Raw genomic sequence first — 18,247 nt, forward strand, 5'->3', positions numbered from 1 at the left:
TGTCGTGTGTTTAGGTCACATGGCTTCCTTCAGTGGGTCAGAGAAGAAAGGAATACGGGAAAAGGAATGGAAGAGATGGATGAAGAAAATGAGCCGTGAGATAAAGGGAGTGAGGAAGAAATGGAGGAGAGGAAAAAAGGGAATGAAGATGGTTAGGAAGGAAGAAATGAAGGAAGGTAATAAGGAAAGAAGGAAGGAAGGAAATAAGAAATGACGGAGAGAATGTAGGGAGAAATTAGAAATGAAGGAAAGAAAGAAGAAAAGAAGGAAAAGAAGGAAGGTAGTAAGACAATACAAAAAGCAAGGGAGTAAGACAGCAAATGAGGAAGGTAATAATCAAAGGGAAATACAGCAGTGAGCCGGGCTCCAGCTGACAGCAGCCCCAGCGGCCCCTCTCCCTCACCGGTCTTCCTCTTGCGGGTCTTGACGTCGACCACGGCCGCGTGGTTCTTCTCGGTGAAGTGCTTGAGGAGGATCATGTGGTGCTGCTCGTTGGCGTTGTCCACAAACACAGACTGGGTGCCCATGCACAGCACCTGGGGGGCGCAGACCAGAGGGAATAGACACACCTACAGTCAGGGCCTCTCGATTATGAAAAACAAAAATCATAGTTAGGATTATTTTGGTCAAATAAAACATTTAATGAATAAAATAAATGTACTTAAAACAATTTAAAATAACAATCGTTTCCCCGCTATTATCTTAGTTTGGAGATCGTTTGACCCCAAAATCGAAATTACTATCAAAATTAGATTAATTGCACAGCCCTACCTAATGTACAAGCTCAGCCAGCCTGACGCTGTGTCGTTAAAACCACTTGTTCCCTACAACGTCCCCATGGCTGACCCCTCTCAGTTGAACTCCCCCCGAAAAACAGATCAGCACATCCCGCTCACACCCACCTATACAACCGTCTCTAAACACTCATTTTGTCTCTTTTTCTTACTCGTTCTAATATTGCGAGCATTGACTTTTTTCCTTATCTTTTTGGGATGACTGTTATGCAGTGTTGGGAACGTTACTTTAAAAAAGTGATTAGTTATAATTACTCACTACTTGTTCAAAAAAGTAACTGAGTTAGTAACTGAATTACTCCATAATAAAAGTAACTAGTTACAAGGGAAAGTAACTATTTGTGTTACTGTAAAAAAAAAAAAGTTGCTATATGTCAAAGAATTTGGATTTTTCTGAGCAGTTTTCACTTGGCCTTAATGTGTTAAATGGTTGAACTGCCCATTCAAGGCCCTGATATAATTCCAACTGAATTTTAATTTGCTTGGTTGCAAAGGCTGTGGAACATCTGCCGAATACTACAGAAAATGCCAACTTATCATTGGATTGCTCCGGACTCGCCATTTCTGCTGCTTCATCGAATCTGTTTGGTGTGTGCGTGTGTGTGTGTGGCGCGTGTCCTGGCTTGAGTGTAAAAAAACTGGCTCCGATTGGCTACCATGAAACATGACTCAACCTTAGCCAATCATAATCGCTTATCTCGTTGTTAACCCACCCGGTCTCCTTACTAGAAGTTTGTGTTTGGAGCCAGGTGTGCGTTCGGATTACGCAGCTTATTCAATCAATTCATAGTAAACAGGAATTAGTTCGATTACCCTGTTACTGAAAAAATAACGGCGTTACCTAACGCCGTTATTTTAAACGGCGTTATTGCAAACACTGCTTTTATGATACTATGATAACTTTAATCTGCGTAAACTGTACACTTTACAAATAAAAGGTGATATTATTCTATATTATCCTGATGAGAGGGGGTGTGTGTGCGTACCTCGGGGAAGCCCACCAGCACCAGCAGGGTGAACAGGTTGGTGCGTCGGAGCGAGTGAGGCAGCTGCTGAACGCAGTGGTCGGTGAAGGCGGCGATGACCAGGCTCCACTGGGGACACGCGTTCAGACCGCGCAGGATGTCTGCCACCGAGCACGCCCAGTCCAGGCCGATGCGACTGCAAAAAAGGAATAGCGTGGATTAAACGCCACAACTTCAACAATATAACCCTAAAGGGAGGATTGGGATACATGATGTTACGGATACATCACAATGAGTTATACGTCAAGGAACCTCAGCAAATAAACCAAAAATACCCTGACCTAAAAAGAACTACATTGGTAAGAAATACCCACACAAATAAATAAAAAACCTACACAAATAAAAATACCATGACTTAAAAATATCTACACAAAAAAACACCTATATAAATAAAAAAAAGAGTAAGTAAAAAAAAAAAAGTATGTTTTTTTTTTTTTTACCCCCCCCCCCCCCACACACACACATCTCCCCTCCTCCTCACCTGTCCAGGCAGACGGCACCCAGGCAGAAGAGCAGCTGGGTGGTCTTCCAGCCGGGGGTCTCGTTGCCGGCCGCCTCCAGCTGGGCCAGCAGCTCGTACTTGTCGGCCAGGGCCTCGCCCACGGCGCCGTCCGCCTCCGCCGGGGGGATCCTCAGCAGCAGCTGGCCCAGCAGCCCCAGGGTCAGGTGGTACGTCTCGTCCAGGCAGCCCGCGTTGGACACCACCACCCGGAAGAGCTGGGGCAGGATGGAGCTCAGGCTGGGCAGGGACAGACCGCTCCCCTGGAGGGAGGGAGGGAGGGAGGGAGACCGAGAGAGAGAGGCCCACAGAGAGACAGAGAGAGAGAGGCCCACAGAGACAGACAGAGGGAGAGAGGCCCACAGAGACAGACAGAGGGAGGGAGGGAGACGGGGATGGATATAGAGACGGGGACCGCAGGGAGACAGACAGAGAGACAAACAGAGAGACAGACAGAGACAGAGAGACAGGCAGAGAGACAGACAGAGAGAGACAGACAGAGAGACAGGCAGAGAGACAGACAGACAGAGAGAGAGAGGCCCACAGAGAAACAGAGAGAGAGAGGCCCACAGAGAGACAGACAGAGGGAGAGGGAGAGAGGGAGACGGGGATGGATACAGAGACGGGGATCGCAGGGAGACAGACAGAGAGACAGACAGAGACAGAGAGACAGGCAGAGAGACAGACATAGAGACAGGCAGAGAGACAGACATAGAGACAGGCAGAGACAGACAGAGACAGAGAGACAGGCAGAGAGACAGATAGAGACAGAGAGACAGGCAGAGAGACAGACAGAGACAGAGAGACAGGCAGAGAGACAGACAGAGAGAGAGACAGACAGAGAGACAGGCAGAGAGACAGACAGAGACAGACAGAGAGAGAGACAGACAGAGACAGAGAGACAGGCAGACAGAGAGACAGACAGAGAGACAGGCAGACAGACAGGCAGAGACAGACAGACAGGCACAGAGACAGACAGAGAAAGAGAGACAGGCAGAGAGACAGACAGAGACAGGGACGGAGAGAGACAGACAGACAGACAGACAGAGAGACAGGCAGAGAGAGAGACAGAGACAGAGAGACAGGCAGAGAGACAGACAGACAGAGAGACAGGCAGAGAGACAGACAGAGACAGGGACGGAGACAGGCAGAGAGACAGACAGAGACAGGGACGGAGACAGACAGACAGACAGACAGACAGACAGACAGACAGACAGACAGACAGACAGACAGACAGACAGAGACAGGGATTAGCAGATTCTGCGTTCAAATCAGCTCGTTCATTTGACGACTGGGACATTTCTGAGCCACAGATTGGCAAACAATTCTCTGGGCCAAAGTCATTATTGGCATAGCCGCCGATTGAACAATCGGAAAGAAAACTAGTTCATTTTATTATTATGCATATTGTTTTTCTTGGCTTTCTTGGCTTCCAACATTTGATTTTATTATATTTTTCAAGTTCAGCGGAAGTAGCATGTACTTTACACTTGGTTGTGTTTTAAATTCTACATATTCTTCCAAGGCTCCTTGTAACTACCAGTACAGCACGGCAATCCCCCCCGGTCCCCGTCCCACCGGCGTCGGCTGTGTGAACAGCTGCTCCTACCGGCTTGGCTGGGGGCAACATGGCGGCCAGCAGGCCCAGGATCCTCTCCCGGGAGCAGTCAGAGAACACGTGGTCCTGGCGCGGCGCCTGGCTCAGCCGCTCCGCCTGCTCCTTGCCCGCCTCCGACGCGGCCACGGCCAGACCCGTCGCCTCCGACGCCTCCGACGTGGCCACGGCCAGACCCGTCGCCTCCGACGCCTCCGACGCGGCCACGCCCAGACCCGTCGCCTCCGACGCTGGAGACGCGGCCACGGCCAGGCCCGTCGGCTCCGACGCTGGAGACGCGGCCACGCCCAGACTCGTCGGCTCCGACGCTGCGGGTGGTCGAGGACATCGGGATCGATATCAAACAACACTATTCCACGACGGATCAGATCATAAGACGGGACAACCTGAATCAACCGCGTAACACAACAGCTACCTTTCCTTATACGTGATCTTAATAAACAAAGTGGATATAAAATCCAATGAGTGCTTGTGAATAGACGTGTCCAATACAATGTGACATTTCAAACTACTTCTATGTAGCCCAAACGTATTCTCATTATGGACAGGGTTATTCATTTTAAAATATCAAACAGCATTGTCTCCTATAGCGATTTGACCGACACAGTTTTCAGCGTTTCATTGACGTAACGCTGAAAGACCCCATCGGGGACCACTAGCGCAGACACTCACGTCGGACTACGGGAGAGAGGGGGTCCTCGCTGGAGACGGAGGGGGTCTGGCTGAGGGTGGCCGAGTCCAGCGTGTCCTGCTCCACCAGCCTCCTCCCTTTGGGGTCGGCCCCGGGGCCTGGCGGGGTTGAGGAGTCAGCAGTGGTGAGGGTGGGGTTAGTGGTGGGGGTGGTCTTGGCTGGGGGTTCCGGGGCCACTGCGGGGGTCTGGGGGACCACCTCTCTGGAGCTGGATTTCTTCCCTGAGGTTTTACTCTGGGAGGGAAGAACAGGGAGGAGGAGAGAGGATGTTAAAGCTGAGCCATAATGGGGTATAAACGCTGTGTTGTCATGACGATAGTTATAAGAGAGATGAGATCACATGAATCGCAATATGCTTATGGATGCCACATCCCATTGTAAAAGCAATCTGACTCGTAATTACTATAATCAATCCAACTATTGATTACTGTATTGAAGGGTGTGGTAATTAAAGCAGGAGTACAACCAGTAACTACCGAAAATGTGATACTACTTTCAATCCTGATATTAAAGATAACGCTATCGATATTCACCATCATATAATAGTTACAATCAGGGGGAGCAAAAACAGGAGGGAAAAAAAGAACAACACTACCAATCCAACAACGACAACAACAAAGATGGCCGCTGCTCACCGTGTCCCGGGGGGAGGTGGGCGAGCAGACGGCGGCCGTGCTCCCGGGGAGGGAGGAGTTGTCGGTGTTGTCGGCGGTGCTGAGCTCGCGCGACGACTCCGGGGAGTTGGGGCCAAGCTCGCTGTCGGACGTCGTCTCGTTGGAGGACAGCAAGGCGAGCAAGGCCGACGAGCGCAGGCCTGAGGGGACGATGGGAGAGGTCAGGAAACACGTCGTATTATAACGCGTTGGTCCGTGTTAGCGCACGACAAGACATGATTGGGTGGACGAGGGGGAAAACATGAATCTGGAGTCCAACAGCCTCTTCTGCTTTCACAATAACGCGTTATTTGACACGGCAAAATAAAAGCAAACTCTTAAATTGTGAATCCAACTAGTACCGTCGGTGCATCTTCCTGTACGTTGCTAGCATAACAAAAACCTAGGGGCCATAAAACCCACACTTTGCTACACGCCATCCACTTTGCTCGGGACCGCTTGACCCCTGACCTTTGGCGTCTTGTCCCTTCAGCAGGCACTTGGTGATGAGCTGGGAGCAGCGGCCCTGTAGGGCCAGGGCCTGGTCCAGGCTGCCGGTCTTCAGGGGCTCCCCGTCCAGCTGCCTCTCGCTGGCCAGGGCCGAGGTGTAGAGGGCCAGGGCGGCGAACAGCAGCCACGAGTAGTTGTGGATGTAGGGCTGGATCAGCCGGTGGCGGTCGCTGATGCGGATGGTCACCATTGGGAACACGGTGATCCGGTGGGTGGGCAGGTGGCTGGAGGTAAAGGGAGGGGGGGGGAGTTTGTTGTGACTACGTTGCTGCAGGTAGGTGATCGCTTTTAACATGACATGGTGCACAGTGTATTTTAACTTATTCTACCTATGTTTTGGTATATTTATATTTGGATATTGTCACTTCTAATGATTCAGACTTCTTTACCTGCCTAAGAAACTGCTAATCTCCTCAGCATGTTAATATCTTGTATTTCTTTTACTGTTCATTGATGTGCCCTGTACCCGTAAAATAACCCCCCGTTTTATTTTTACAAATGTACTTATTCGAATACCTTTCACCTGGGAATCAAACGGCCAAGTCACTAGCAGGCTATCATGGCTTGTATTGACAGACAGGCATGCAGCCTCAGACATCCCTCTACAGTAGGCGTGTATGTCCCTTCACCTGTCTGGGTACTTCTTGGCGTTGTAGCAGCCAAAGCACAGGTCAAAGTCCTCGCACACGTTGCAGTTGATCCTGCTGCCCACGATGAGGCCCTGGCAGTGGTCGCAGGCATACTCCATGTTGACCATCTCGTGGTCATCCTCATGGCCCTCGGGCTTGGCTCCACCTGGACGTTCCAGAGGGACGGACCGGGCCACACCAGACCAAACAAGGCAGAAAGAAAAGGTACAGAAGAGGGGTTAGCACACCACACATACCAGTGAGCGACGGGCGAGTCAGGGCTACTTTGTGTTCTTGTGGTCGTGTGAGGTGTTCGATGCGGGCGTCTCACTTAGGAAGCAGGTCTTGCAGAGGTCCATGTCCATGCACTGCAGGCAGCGGTAGCGGTGCCACGGGGCGATGCGCTCACAGCCGTCGCAGGAGATCACCACGTTCAGCAGGTCGCAGTAGCGCGCTATGAACCGGTGCATCTGCAAGGCAGAGGGGCGAACACGTTCGACCAGGGGTTCTCAAGTGGGGGTACGCGTACCGCCCAGGGGCACTGAGGCGAGGTCTGTGTTGTTCACTCACCCCAAAGTATTTGCACCTCCCCTGTTCATGCTCACCAAAAATTATGCATATACATTTTTAATATTCGTGTCGATTTTAGATTATATTCCCTCCAAAAAAAAAAGATTCTGCTGAAACGGATAATTTTATTTTTTTAAGAGGGGGTAAGGTATGCAAAATAGTTTGAGAAACATTGCGTTAAACCATTACTAATTAGCATCTTAGAGGATTCGATCTATATCTGAATTAAAGTACATTTTTGGATGCTAGTCCTTAGGAACACATAGGAGGATGGGCATCTTGCTCAAGGTTAGACTGCGGACATTGGGGGTTCAAACACAGAACCTTCCATCTGGGAGTCAGGAATGCCAACCACGAGACTTCTCCTGGTCCTCAGGTGTGTTCACCACACACCCTATGGAGCGATACGAGGGAATGTTGCGGTCAATATTTGTCTTGTTCGCTTGTCCAGAACATCCTGGTTTCCCTCCCTCCAATATTTACCGCTGACTCCAGCCGTGTCCGCAAGCTATTGTTTGGGTTTGGTGGCGACACCTGCTCTGTAAACACAAGCTTAGGGCCGCGGTTAATCTCCTGAACAGACGTAAACAGCATGGCTGCTTCAAAGAGTTATTGATCTTTTACATGCTGCGTTTGGAGAATAACGATATCTTGAGACAGGCCTTTTTAACTCAGAGTTCAGATTCTATCAAGCAGTTCCAATTTACTTGTCTCGCTTTCTCAAAGTTTCTGACTTATTTTCAGCCTAAAGGATAACCTCACTCACGAGTAACTTTTCCTTCTTCCTTTATAAAATGGGGCGGTCAGGCAATGCCCTGGAGCAAGTGTATTTTCAGGTCTTTAAAGAGCCATCCCCCGGCCCCTCCCTCCCTCATGCTTATGGTGACCTTCATGAACTCTGTCCTACCTTCCTCCGGTCCTCCACGGAGCCCTCCTCCCCGATCTTGTCGTACCACTTCTCGAACATCCCGTCCACGCACTCGTCCATCCACTCCTGGTTCTTCTTGTAGACGGCGATCTCGTCCTCCTCCGTCCATTGGCTGCCGAGGGGGGGGGAACAGGAGTGAGGACGGCAGAGGACAAGCCAATCATGGCTCTCGTTGCGGTCATTTGCGTCGACATGTGATTATACTTTAGATTGGTTGTAAGTCGACCAATGTCAGCATTTGCACTTTGTGTTTTTATAAATCAAATGAATACATGGCTTGACCAACAAGCTGAGATTTAACGATGGGTTTTCAAGGTTTCCCATCTTTCTAGTTCTGTCAGTTCATGCTTCCTGAAAAATCGACTTTTAAAAGTTACAATTAAAAGTTAAAATTTATATTGTTTATACTGTCTTTTTTGTTTGCCCTGTTTGTTGTTGTTTGTTGTGTTTGTCTTGTCCTCACTTCAGTATTTACCTAAGCGTCTATTTTTGTTTGCATTAGTATTTATATTTTATTGTTTTGTGTTTTTCAACTGCTGCTGGGCTGTTGCAACGAACTAAATGTCTCCTAGGGGGGGGGGGTTAATAAAGTTGTATCTAATCAAATTTTACAATCCAGACATGTGACGGCCTATATTAAGAAGAGCAGAGCCCCTCCACTCCACTAGGTGGCGCCATAGTTCACCCCAAAACGCCACCGGGGTCGCACCTTATAGCGATGTCATGGACGCTGATGTTCTCCTGGGACATGTTGAGGAGCAGGTCGGGCAGCTTGATGTCCAGGAAGAGGGAGAGGTCCTGGGGCTCCCAGCTCATGTCCAGCAGGTGTAGCAGGCAGGTCTGCACACAGGACAGGGCTGGCAGCAATGCCCTGGGGTGGGGAGGGGGAGGGTTACACACACACAGACAATTACATATGGATACATTTCATATGGTATTGGTTATATTCTTTGAGGTTGTAGCTTCAAGATCAGAAATGGTGAAGAGGCAGTATTTGATGGCATCTAGACGACCTGACACGGCGGAAATAGAACGTGATGTTCATTAGTACGTTTTGATTGGCGAGCCGGCAGTTGTTTCTACAGTAGCCCAGAACGGGAAAATGGCTCTAGGGATCATAATCGCCATCTTAATTGTAAACTATGACCTGAAGTGTTTCACACTTAATAACCTAACACAATTTATAAATCTATCCAGGAACCTCATCCCAGTTGGCTACTCGATGCGGTCGTAGACGATGACATCATTTAGGAAAGATGATAGCACTGAATTGTACTCGTAACGGGGTATAACCACTTCACCTTTAAGTTATTAGAAAACACGATGACGCCTTGAATACAAGCCAGAAGGTCTGGTTCCCTGTGAGGCCAACTGTAATACTAATGTGGCCCGAGTACACGCTTTTCTCTGTAGAAGATTTGACTCGCTGTTGCAAAAAAGGCTTTGTACCCCCTTAAAAGTGCCTCGTTCTGAAACGTGGTCCACAGACATGACTCAAAGCAGGTCTTACTTCTCATTGAGGCCGCTGAAGCCCTGCACCGCCTCCACCAGCATGAGCACCAGCTGGTGGTAGGAGCGCCGCACCTCGCCCCGAAGCTCCTGCCCGCTGCCCGACAACTGGGAGAAGTACCTGGGGAGCCGCCAGCGATTGGTAGAAGGAGTTCAAGCCGACGAACGTTAATGGTTGAAAAATATTAATAATAATCAAATCAGCTTGTGATTGGTGGAATGACAATATCAGTAGTAGGGGCAGGGTTTTAGATTTATGCCGATTATGAAAATGAAAATACATATATTGTCATGCTTTATAAAGCATTAGAATTAGACAAAAAGGGGCAACACATTGTCAATGATATTGAAACATCCCTGAACTCACCGATAAACCTGTTCAGTTGATTGCATACAATAAAATAAATCCAAAGTATCAATACCCGTTGAAGTCTTTCTGGCAGGCCAGCAGCTCCTGCAGGAAGAGGATGCAGGGGGCCTGGAAGAGGTGAGGCTTCCCCAGGGAGAGGAGGCCCTGCTGGACCGACTCCAGCACCCGACACACGCTCCGCGCCTGGGCCTTGTTCAGGGCCAGGGTCTGCAGGACGCTGCGCAGGGGACATGGAACACACACACAGGCGTCAGTGCCTGGCCTGGATAGACTCTGGAGGAGTAGGACAACCGACCTGAACACTTAGAGCAGGAGGAATAAAATGCACCGATAAAGAGAGACAGGTGTCTATTCTGCTTTTATTCAAAAGGCGAATAGAAGGTAGCACTGTCGAATCCACATTTGATACCATATCTATAATTCTCAGCTTTGTTGCTCCCTGTCCTGATGGACCAACAAAAGCAAAGTTAAATACCAAAATTTAAATAAATGAGTAAAGTAAAGAGATAACACATTTATTTATTTAAGCTATTACACACCAATAAGTGTGTAGGATATCAGCGTAAAGATTCCTTTTTTTCTCCCCGTCTAAATATGGTATCGGAAACCCAAACAAACAAGCTGCAGATCCCCGCGGCCCTCCTCCCTCCAGTAGTCACCTGGCGGTGGTGAGGGCCTGGTCCTTCATGAAGTTCAGCAGGTGCTTGAGGATGGGGTAGCGCTCCCTGGTCGAGAGCACCGTGCGGGGCTCTTCCACCGAGCGGTACGACAGCAGGCGGACGCGGCCCAGACCCCGCCTGATGGGCCTGCGCGGCACGGAGGAGGCAGACGGCGGGCCCGGCGGCTCCGCCGTCTGGGACGAGAGGCCGGCGTCTGCCGCCGTCTGGTTCTGCTGTCCCTGCTCCGGGGCTGTCCCGGCCTCGCTCTCCGAGGGGGGCTCAGCGGCCTGGGCCAGGGGGGCAGTAGCAGCGACCGGGGAGGTAGTGGGCTGGAAGTCCCCCTCCGAGACCGAGCAGGAGCGGGGCAGGAGCGGAGCGCTGCTGCCCTCTACTGGCCCGGAGGGGTCACCGTCCTGGCCGGAGGAGCCGCTGGGGGGGAACCTCAGCAGCAAGAGGCTCTTCTGGATGCACATCTCGGCTGGGGGACGGGGGGACGGGACATAGGGGGGCGGGAGGGTTGTGGTGAGCGACAGAGTCCGTCGGCACCGACTACTATGGGACAACGCACTTTAGAACCATAGATCTCACCCAGCGCCTCCATGGTGACCTCTTCCGGAGCCCCTTCCTTGTCGTCGGGAGCGTTCATCTTGCTGACGAGGTGCCTCTGCTTCATCTCCAGCTGAGCCAACAGAAACAAACGGCTGTCAGAGCTCACCGTCGACACAGTCTCCACCATGATCATGCAGAGGAAAGCATGTGACGGGGGCCAGGGGAAATGTTACCATGTGACATGTGCGTAGGCTGTATATAAATAGCAGATATTCAATATTCAGTTATAGGTCAAACAACACGACAATGCATATATGTGTATCTTTTCTGGTGTGGAAAGACGTGCAGAGTTGTGGTTAAAGTTGTCCCAAGGACACCCACCATCCACGTCCTGATTCCGTCGGCCAGGGTGTAGACCTGGACAAAGTCTTCGCTCAGCGACGACTTGTAGCCCTGAGCCACTGGGGATTCAGGGGGAAAACAGGGAAAACTATGTTGGTTTATTAACGTTATACATCATACTTTGCGAGGGGGGGAATAACTATGTCACTGGCACTTAATGTAGGTATTTACTGTATGTTATACGTCCTGGCACTTGATTTGTACTTAACCTTGTGCAGCATCTACACCTGGCTATCTTTGTTTCATCCGGGGAATGGGTTAGCCTAGCAGTTGTGTGCTTGGCACTTGTTTCTATGACCACCCTTACTGTACCAACAGCGATATATTGTTGTTTCTCTTTCTTCTGACTAATGTGCTTTTTGTAAGGGTAACGCCCTGAATGTAAATGTAAACGTGACGTCGGGTTCGACTGGTTACCGTGGGTCTTGAGTGCCTGGTGCAGGGCCGGCGTGTGGTACACCATGGCGGCCCAGATGGCGTTCACCGCCTGGTCGACCTTTGACCCCGCCGCAATGTCGTTCCTGAAGGGGGGCCGCCTGCAGGACAGCATCAGGGTCCTCATTGGCTCAGCCGGGCCCTCGTTGGGCTCCAGGTTGGGGTTCCATCGAGCCAGGTCCTCCAAGAAGCGGGGGAACTCGTCCACCGGACTGGTGCTGGTGGGGCTCTGGGGGGGGGAGAGATGATTCAAAACACCAATACTGGAGAAACCTTCTCATTGAAGGAATCATGCTGGATGAGAGAACTTCTAAATGAAGGAGTGCAAGACAAGTGAAGTGTCCTTAGGAGGGCTCAAAACCACACATTTTGGTTTTGATAAATAATAACGGCTCTATGAATCACATTTTGATGATGAAAAAGCAAGACAGAGGCGACACTAAATCTTTACAATGTAAACGTCTAGAAAAGTATTTTCTTGTTCCTGTTGTGATCTCTCTCAAACCTGAAAAATACTGACATCCACGTTACATAGAATGGCTGACAGGGCTTTTGATAAAGACAACCGGATACATCCACCCATGATGCACAGTTCTGGCTCGTACCAGGTTGGAGGGTGTGTTGTTTTGGGGCGTGTCCCTGGCATCGCACGCTCCGTGTCTGAGGATGGGTTTCCACAGAGGAGACGACTGCACGTGGGCCATCTTCCCTGGAGGCAGCTCCTTCACACTGCGGATCTCTGAAAGAACATCCGTCATCCAATGTTAAACAAACCCAGCAATGGCAGGTCTCTAACTGAGGCCCGGGCGTTGGTAAAAAATTAAGAGGAAGGAGAAACACACATCTTTTATTTTATATATTTTATTCAGTCTAGAATTTGAAAACGGAAAAACCCACAGAGAAAAGCTAGTTCTACAACGCTTGACAAAAGGAAATGACTGATTTTCTACGCGCACGTGACATTAACAACGAAGACAAAACAAACTATTGCTTTGAACATACCTTTCCCAAATGACCATAGGGATCCCATTCCAGTAACAAATCAAAGTGTCAAAATAAAAGCGCGTACCGTGAGGGGACTTGAGGGCCAAGGCTCTGGAGGCCAGACGGCCCATGAGTCGAGCCACCAGCAGCTGGACGTCAGACATCCAGGAGACGGTGATGTCGGGCAGGCCCTGGGCGGTCACGCTGAACTTGTACCCCCACTCGTTGTTGCTGCTGTCCGAGTGGAAGAGGAACTGGAGCTGAGGGCCTGCGTCAAACGTCACCTTCTGACGAAATACCAAAATAAAAGCATGTGAGTGCCAAGGGCCGTGTATTCAAACGACAACTCCTTGCGTAATGAAGTTGTCTCTCGGGGAAAAGATGGCTGTGTCTGTGATCCCACCTTTGGCCACTTCTCCGTGCCGATCTTCGTGTCGTAGCGCACTTTCCCGCCCCTGGCGTCGGTGAACTCCAGGTAGTCGTATCTGCACATTTTCAACACAAACTCCACATTTAATAACAATCGTAAAAATAACAATACAACAGTAACCATACGACTTTTAACTTATTTAGAAGACCGAGGCGAGGGCATCTTGCTCAAGGATGCCTTCAGGTAGAACGTGGACATGGGGATCGAAACAAGAACCTTTCAGCTGGGATTCAAACCCCCATTCAATTATATAATAATGATACTAAACTAGAACAACAACACTGCTCTTCATGACACAAAAAGTACTAGTACTAGATCCACACCGACACCCTCGGTGTGGATCCAGCTCCACAGGGGGTCACATGGTATATAAGTCTCCCCCACCCACCCACCCACCTCTTCTCGGTCTGGCAGCGCTCGTCAAACTCCACCACGAAGGAGGTGGCCCCCGGGCAGCAGAAGATGGTGGTCTCATGACGGCTGTTCTCGTAGTTGTGCGGGGACTCCATGTTCCAGGCCCTCAGCACCACGGGCTGCTGGGGCTGCAGGCAGCTCTCCTGGTCCACCTGGTGTCGTCCGAGGAAACGCCATCTTTACAATCCTTTCACCCAATCAGATCGTCCTCTCCAATGCCTCGTCATCATCGGGGCATCCACCATTATGCCCCCCCCCCCCCCCCCCCCCCCATTCCCGGCGACACACTCTTAAATTACAAAAACACTTCTATATTCCTGATTACATTTGATATATATGTATTTTAGTTTTTTGATTTTTTTTTTTGCATTTTTATGCTTTATTTTAGAGTGCTAGAGAGGAAGGCATGGGAGCTAGAGGGGACGACATGCTGCAAATGACCAGGGGCAGGATTCGAACCAGGGTCGCTGAGTTCAGGACTGAGCCTATATGGTATGCGCTCTACCCGGTGATTGATTAATTTAATGTCCTGTTCAATGACGTTTTTCTCCACAAATGACAACACTTTGACTTTGGACTTTGTTGCTTTTTGTATCGCTTTATACTTCACTGCGCCAACGTAAGAGAACATCCCAGAATATGCGAACTTAGCTGGCAATAAAACGCATAGCGAGTAGTATTATCATTTGAACATGGAAAGGTTTTCAAATTTCACCACAAGAGGTGATGTAGTTATCACAAACAGCACCACGGTAAGATGGAACCATAAACCCATATCACATGGGGTCAAACATCACGTCATTCAGTGTAGGGGCGTTCTCACTCAGTCCCCGGTCCAGAGACCGGGGACTGAGCCTCACCTTTGAGAAGATGTCTCCGGTGTCGCTGGACAGGTTTTTGAGCAGCTCCACCAGCGAAGAGAAGCTCTTCAGCAACACACTGTGAGGAATATCCAAGGAGCACAGCTCCAGCAGGAAGATCATCTGGGAGGAGATGGAGACACAGCAGCACCCACTCGGTACGTGAATTATGTGAAGGATAACATGCGCCACGCCTTGTGGCGAAAATTTGTTAAAATATTAAAAGATGACTGAAGAATACGACATTACAGGAATTATGATAGGAATGATCAAATGAACCGTGCCATATGTGAATATGATGACTTAACGATTAATAGATAAATAAAAAACACGACATGAACTAAAAAGTCATACAGATTATAGATTAGAAACGCAACACGTGTTCAAATTCTAAAAAGAAAACACATCAAACGAATGGACGAATAAATGAATGAAGGGATGGATGAAGGAGTTACCAGTTGTCGGGTGACTGTGGCCAGGATGGAGCTGGACAGTTTCTCTGTGATCTCAGCTCCGCTGTAGCGCTCCAGCAAGGAGGCCAGAGCGCCCTGAGCGCTCCCCAGGAACTGGTTAACGTCTGGGGAGGAGAGAGGGGCAAGGGGAGCCGGGACAACATGGTTAGACCACTCCATTTATCCCGGGGTTAAGAGAAAGAAACACAAAGGTTTTTGCGATTATATGTACACTAACGCAGGGTCACCCAGTGACTGCAATGGACTTCTCTGTTCAGGACAGCCTTTTAAAAGGATTCACTAGGAGCACTGCTGCTACAACCCCCACTATGCATTTCCTCTAGACATTTGACTAATGGATGTTTCTCAACCCTTATTATTTGTTTAAAGCCCAAAGCCCAAGGCCTTGTCAGGACGGACACAGAAAAAAATGTAATGTCCAAATTAGACTTGAGTCCTATTAGAGGCAAGAGGTTAAACACAGCCTTGTTGTATTCGCGCTATGTCAAATATTACATCTACATTTCTTTTCTCGCAACAAATATGAGCCGAAATTCCCCCTCTGAATGCTTCGTGCTTAATAACCAAAACCATTCTCTGCGTCCCTTCTGCAGCGTCCTGACGAGCCGGCTCATAACGTCAGCATGCGCTCTAAACCTAACTCCCTGCCCCGGCTTGAACCCTCCGCCAAACCTCTGCGTGGACAAGGCCGAGACGTCTTACATTTGACCACGATGTCCCGGGCCAGCTGGGCGCCCGTGGCGGTGGCGTCGGCCTTGAGCTGCAGGTAGCACCAGGAGAGCAGGCTGCCCTGCAGGGCCCAGAACAGGGAGAGGAGCACGGTCCGGCTGGGCCCTCCGCTCACAACGCCCATCATCACCTCGCACTGACACACACACACACAGAGAGCAGGGGCTTAACGGCATCGCGATGCAATAGAAAGCGATTTGCATATCGTAATGGCTGCGCAAAAAAAAACACCCGTATTATAATATATTTTTTACAGTTACTGACTGGAGATCAGTAAGATTTGTACATATTTTTCTTTTACAATTCAATAGTTAAATAGAGATGTTATTATATCAATTCATGGATCAATTAATCTTAGCACATTGCAGTTTATAGGTTGACTGCTTGAATGATTTATTGCTTGTTTAGTGAATAATACAGAACATAAGGAACTTTAAAAAGAAAAATTGCATGCTAAATGGCAATCGGAATATTGGTCGAAAAAAATCGCATTTGATTAATTCCTCAAATCCTAGTGTTGGGGCAGGGAAAACAGACGACAGTAATGGTGAATAGGAGCAGAAAGGTTTAATTTTGTTCTAGGTTGTTTTGAGTCAATGTGTCGCGGTGTGTCAAGTTAGGTACATTTTGTTTCTGATAATATTTTGAATAGGTTTCATTATATATATTTGTATGGCTCTTTAGCACAGTTAAAGCCTCAATGGCTTCACATGCCTGCATTTAACGACGCCACCCCCTAGCCCTAAGCCTTCTTAAAGAACAAGGGAAAACTCCCCAAAGCCCAGATATAAAGCAACATGGAGAAGGAACACAGAACAGGGAGCCATAGATTTCAGAGTTAATTAACATCACTCGTTACTTAACATTACGAACATGGCCTGCTCGTTAAATGTGTTCTACCGTGTGATACATCTCTCTCTGTGTCTGTGTGTCTGTGTGTCATCAAGAAGAAGGGCCCCTACCTCCCTGGTGGCTACCAGCAGCAGGGTCTCCATGACAGACAGGATGGGGCTGATGTCGAAGTCCGTGGACACCTCCTTGGGAGGGAGAAGCAGCAGACCACTGGGATCCTGGTCACTGGGGGGTGAGGAGGAGGAGACATGAGACTCCAACCGGCTGTCATCTGACTCTGACTCATTGTGTGTGTGTGTGTGTGTGTGTGTGTGTGTGTGTGTGTGTGTGTGTGTGTGTGTGTGTGTGTGTGTGTCTTAGCTTGCATCTTAGATTCTGTTCTTGTGTGTGTGTGTGTGTGTGTGTGTGTGTGTGTGTGTGTGTGTGTGTGTGTGTGTGTGTGTGTGTGTGTGTGTGTGTGTGTGTGTGTGTGTGTGTGTGTGTGTGGATGGCTGTGCTTGTGCGTGGGGTTGAGCTTGCATCTTTGTTTCTGTGCTCGTGTTGGTAAATGTGTGTATGTGTGTATGTATGTGAGTGAGTGAGTGAGTGAGTGAGTGCTCACCTGAAATAATTACAAAGAGACTCGAAGGTCACCTTCACAGACTCCGGCTGATCGTCCTCTGTGATGTTCTTCTGAGGCAAAGTCAGCCAATTCGTGAGTACAACATCATAAACAATAACAACAACATTGAATAGAGGTGGGCGTGTCTCACCATCATGTGGAACAGCTTGTCTCTCCTGCTGTGTTTGTCTGGGAAGAAGATGGCAGCTCCGCTTAGCAGGGCCTTGACCGCCTCCCTCCGTAGGGCTTTCTCCACCAGAGCTTCGGTCTCAGGCCTGTCCACGACTGACACCACACACACACACACTCATTGAGTCTCAAAAGCACACACACACACGCACGCACACCTACCGCAGACTCTAAACAGTGTTTACCTCGCTTCTTATGCAACCGCTTGAAAGAGAACTTTCACCCTCATATCTGTCTTTATCAGTCTATCATATCACTCGTATTCAAATGAGGTATTTACAAGTCATGTGAGGCACACTTCAATTCAAAACGAGGTGTAGAACCAACAGGCTATTGAAGTATGGAACAAGCTACTGAATTGTTTTATTTTGTATGCAATCACATATATATAAAAAAACTACCTTGTATATATAAACTAATAAACTAATAATCTACTCCATTGGTTTATCTAGAATAGAGAACCTTTGTTAGTATTTCACAGATGGTGTGTGTGTGTGTGTGTGCGCATGTCCACATAAGTGTGTGTGTGTGTGTGTGTGACTCATACAACACCCTGTGTGAGTCATGGAGGTCAGCTGGTGCTCTTACTCACCCTGGCAGAGGTGGGTGTAGAGCTCCAGCACGGCTCCCTGAGGGGGGTCCGCGTTGGCTCCGGAGGAAGACGAACAGCCCGCCTCGGCTGGCTTCTCCTCATCCTTCTTCTCCTCCTCCTCCTCCTCCTCGGGACCCCCTCCCTCGTCAGGGCAGTCGGGCGCTCCTCTCTGCAGCATGGGGAAGCAGTTCTGGAGCAGCTGGAGGAGCAGCACTCTGCTCTTCATCACCTCCTCTCCCTCGCTGAGCGAGAGACAAAGCACACCAACGATCAGAGACACTGTTC

General features: G+C 49.2%; 1 protein-coding gene across 3 annotated transcripts in view; it reads right to left on the reverse strand.

Moving 5' to 3' along the window:
* The window catches only part of zzef1 (zinc finger, ZZ-type with EF hand domain 1), a 40,684-nt gene that overhangs the window by 14,549 nt on the left and 7,888 nt on the right, over positions 1-18,247 (reverse strand). For 2 of the 3 annotated variants that reach the window (XM_079738249.1, XM_079738247.1), the window contains exons 15-42: positions 17,963-18,204; positions 17,333-17,466; positions 17,182-17,252; positions 16,691-16,805; positions 15,702-15,864; positions 14,982-15,103; positions 14,527-14,649; positions 13,649-13,818; positions 13,226-13,307; positions 12,908-13,109; positions 12,444-12,577; positions 11,821-12,067; positions 11,383-11,462; positions 11,041-11,131; positions 10,453-10,930; positions 9,846-10,010; positions 9,425-9,544; positions 8,624-8,785; positions 7,894-8,026; positions 6,748-6,886; positions 6,417-6,582; positions 5,749-6,011; positions 5,260-5,438; positions 4,606-4,858; positions 3,928-4,241; positions 2,301-2,581; positions 1,781-1,955; positions 404-536 (exon numbers count right to left, since the gene is read on the reverse strand). In XM_079738249.1, coding sequence (XP_079594375.1) covers positions 404-536; positions 1,781-1,955; positions 2,301-2,581; positions 3,928-4,241; positions 4,606-4,858; positions 5,260-5,438; positions 5,749-6,011; positions 6,417-6,582; positions 6,748-6,886; positions 7,894-8,026; positions 8,624-8,785; positions 9,425-9,544; positions 9,846-10,010; positions 10,453-10,930; positions 11,041-11,131; positions 11,383-11,462; positions 11,821-12,067; positions 12,444-12,577; positions 12,908-13,109; positions 13,226-13,307; positions 13,649-13,818; positions 14,527-14,649; positions 14,982-15,103; positions 15,702-15,864; positions 16,691-16,805; positions 17,182-17,252; positions 17,333-17,466; positions 17,963-18,204 — 4,937 coding nt within the window. The remainder of the gene's footprint in view (positions 1-403; positions 537-1,780; positions 1,956-2,300; positions 2,582-3,927; positions 4,242-4,605; positions 4,859-5,259; positions 5,439-5,748; positions 6,012-6,416; positions 6,583-6,747; positions 6,887-7,893; positions 8,027-8,623; positions 8,786-9,424; positions 9,545-9,845; positions 10,011-10,452; positions 10,931-11,040; positions 11,132-11,382; positions 11,463-11,820; positions 12,068-12,443; positions 12,578-12,907; positions 13,110-13,225; positions 13,308-13,648; positions 13,819-14,526; positions 14,650-14,981; positions 15,104-15,701; positions 15,865-16,690; positions 16,806-17,181; positions 17,253-17,332; positions 17,467-17,962; positions 18,205-18,247) is intronic. The other variant, XM_079738248.1, reaches the window with a different exon arrangement.

This window comes from Pollachius pollachius (assembly GCF_949987615.1).
Source record: "Pollachius pollachius genome assembly, chromosome: 6".
In the NCBI taxonomy this organism is placed as follows: Eukaryota; Metazoa; Chordata; class Actinopteri; order Gadiformes; family Gadidae; genus Pollachius; species Pollachius pollachius.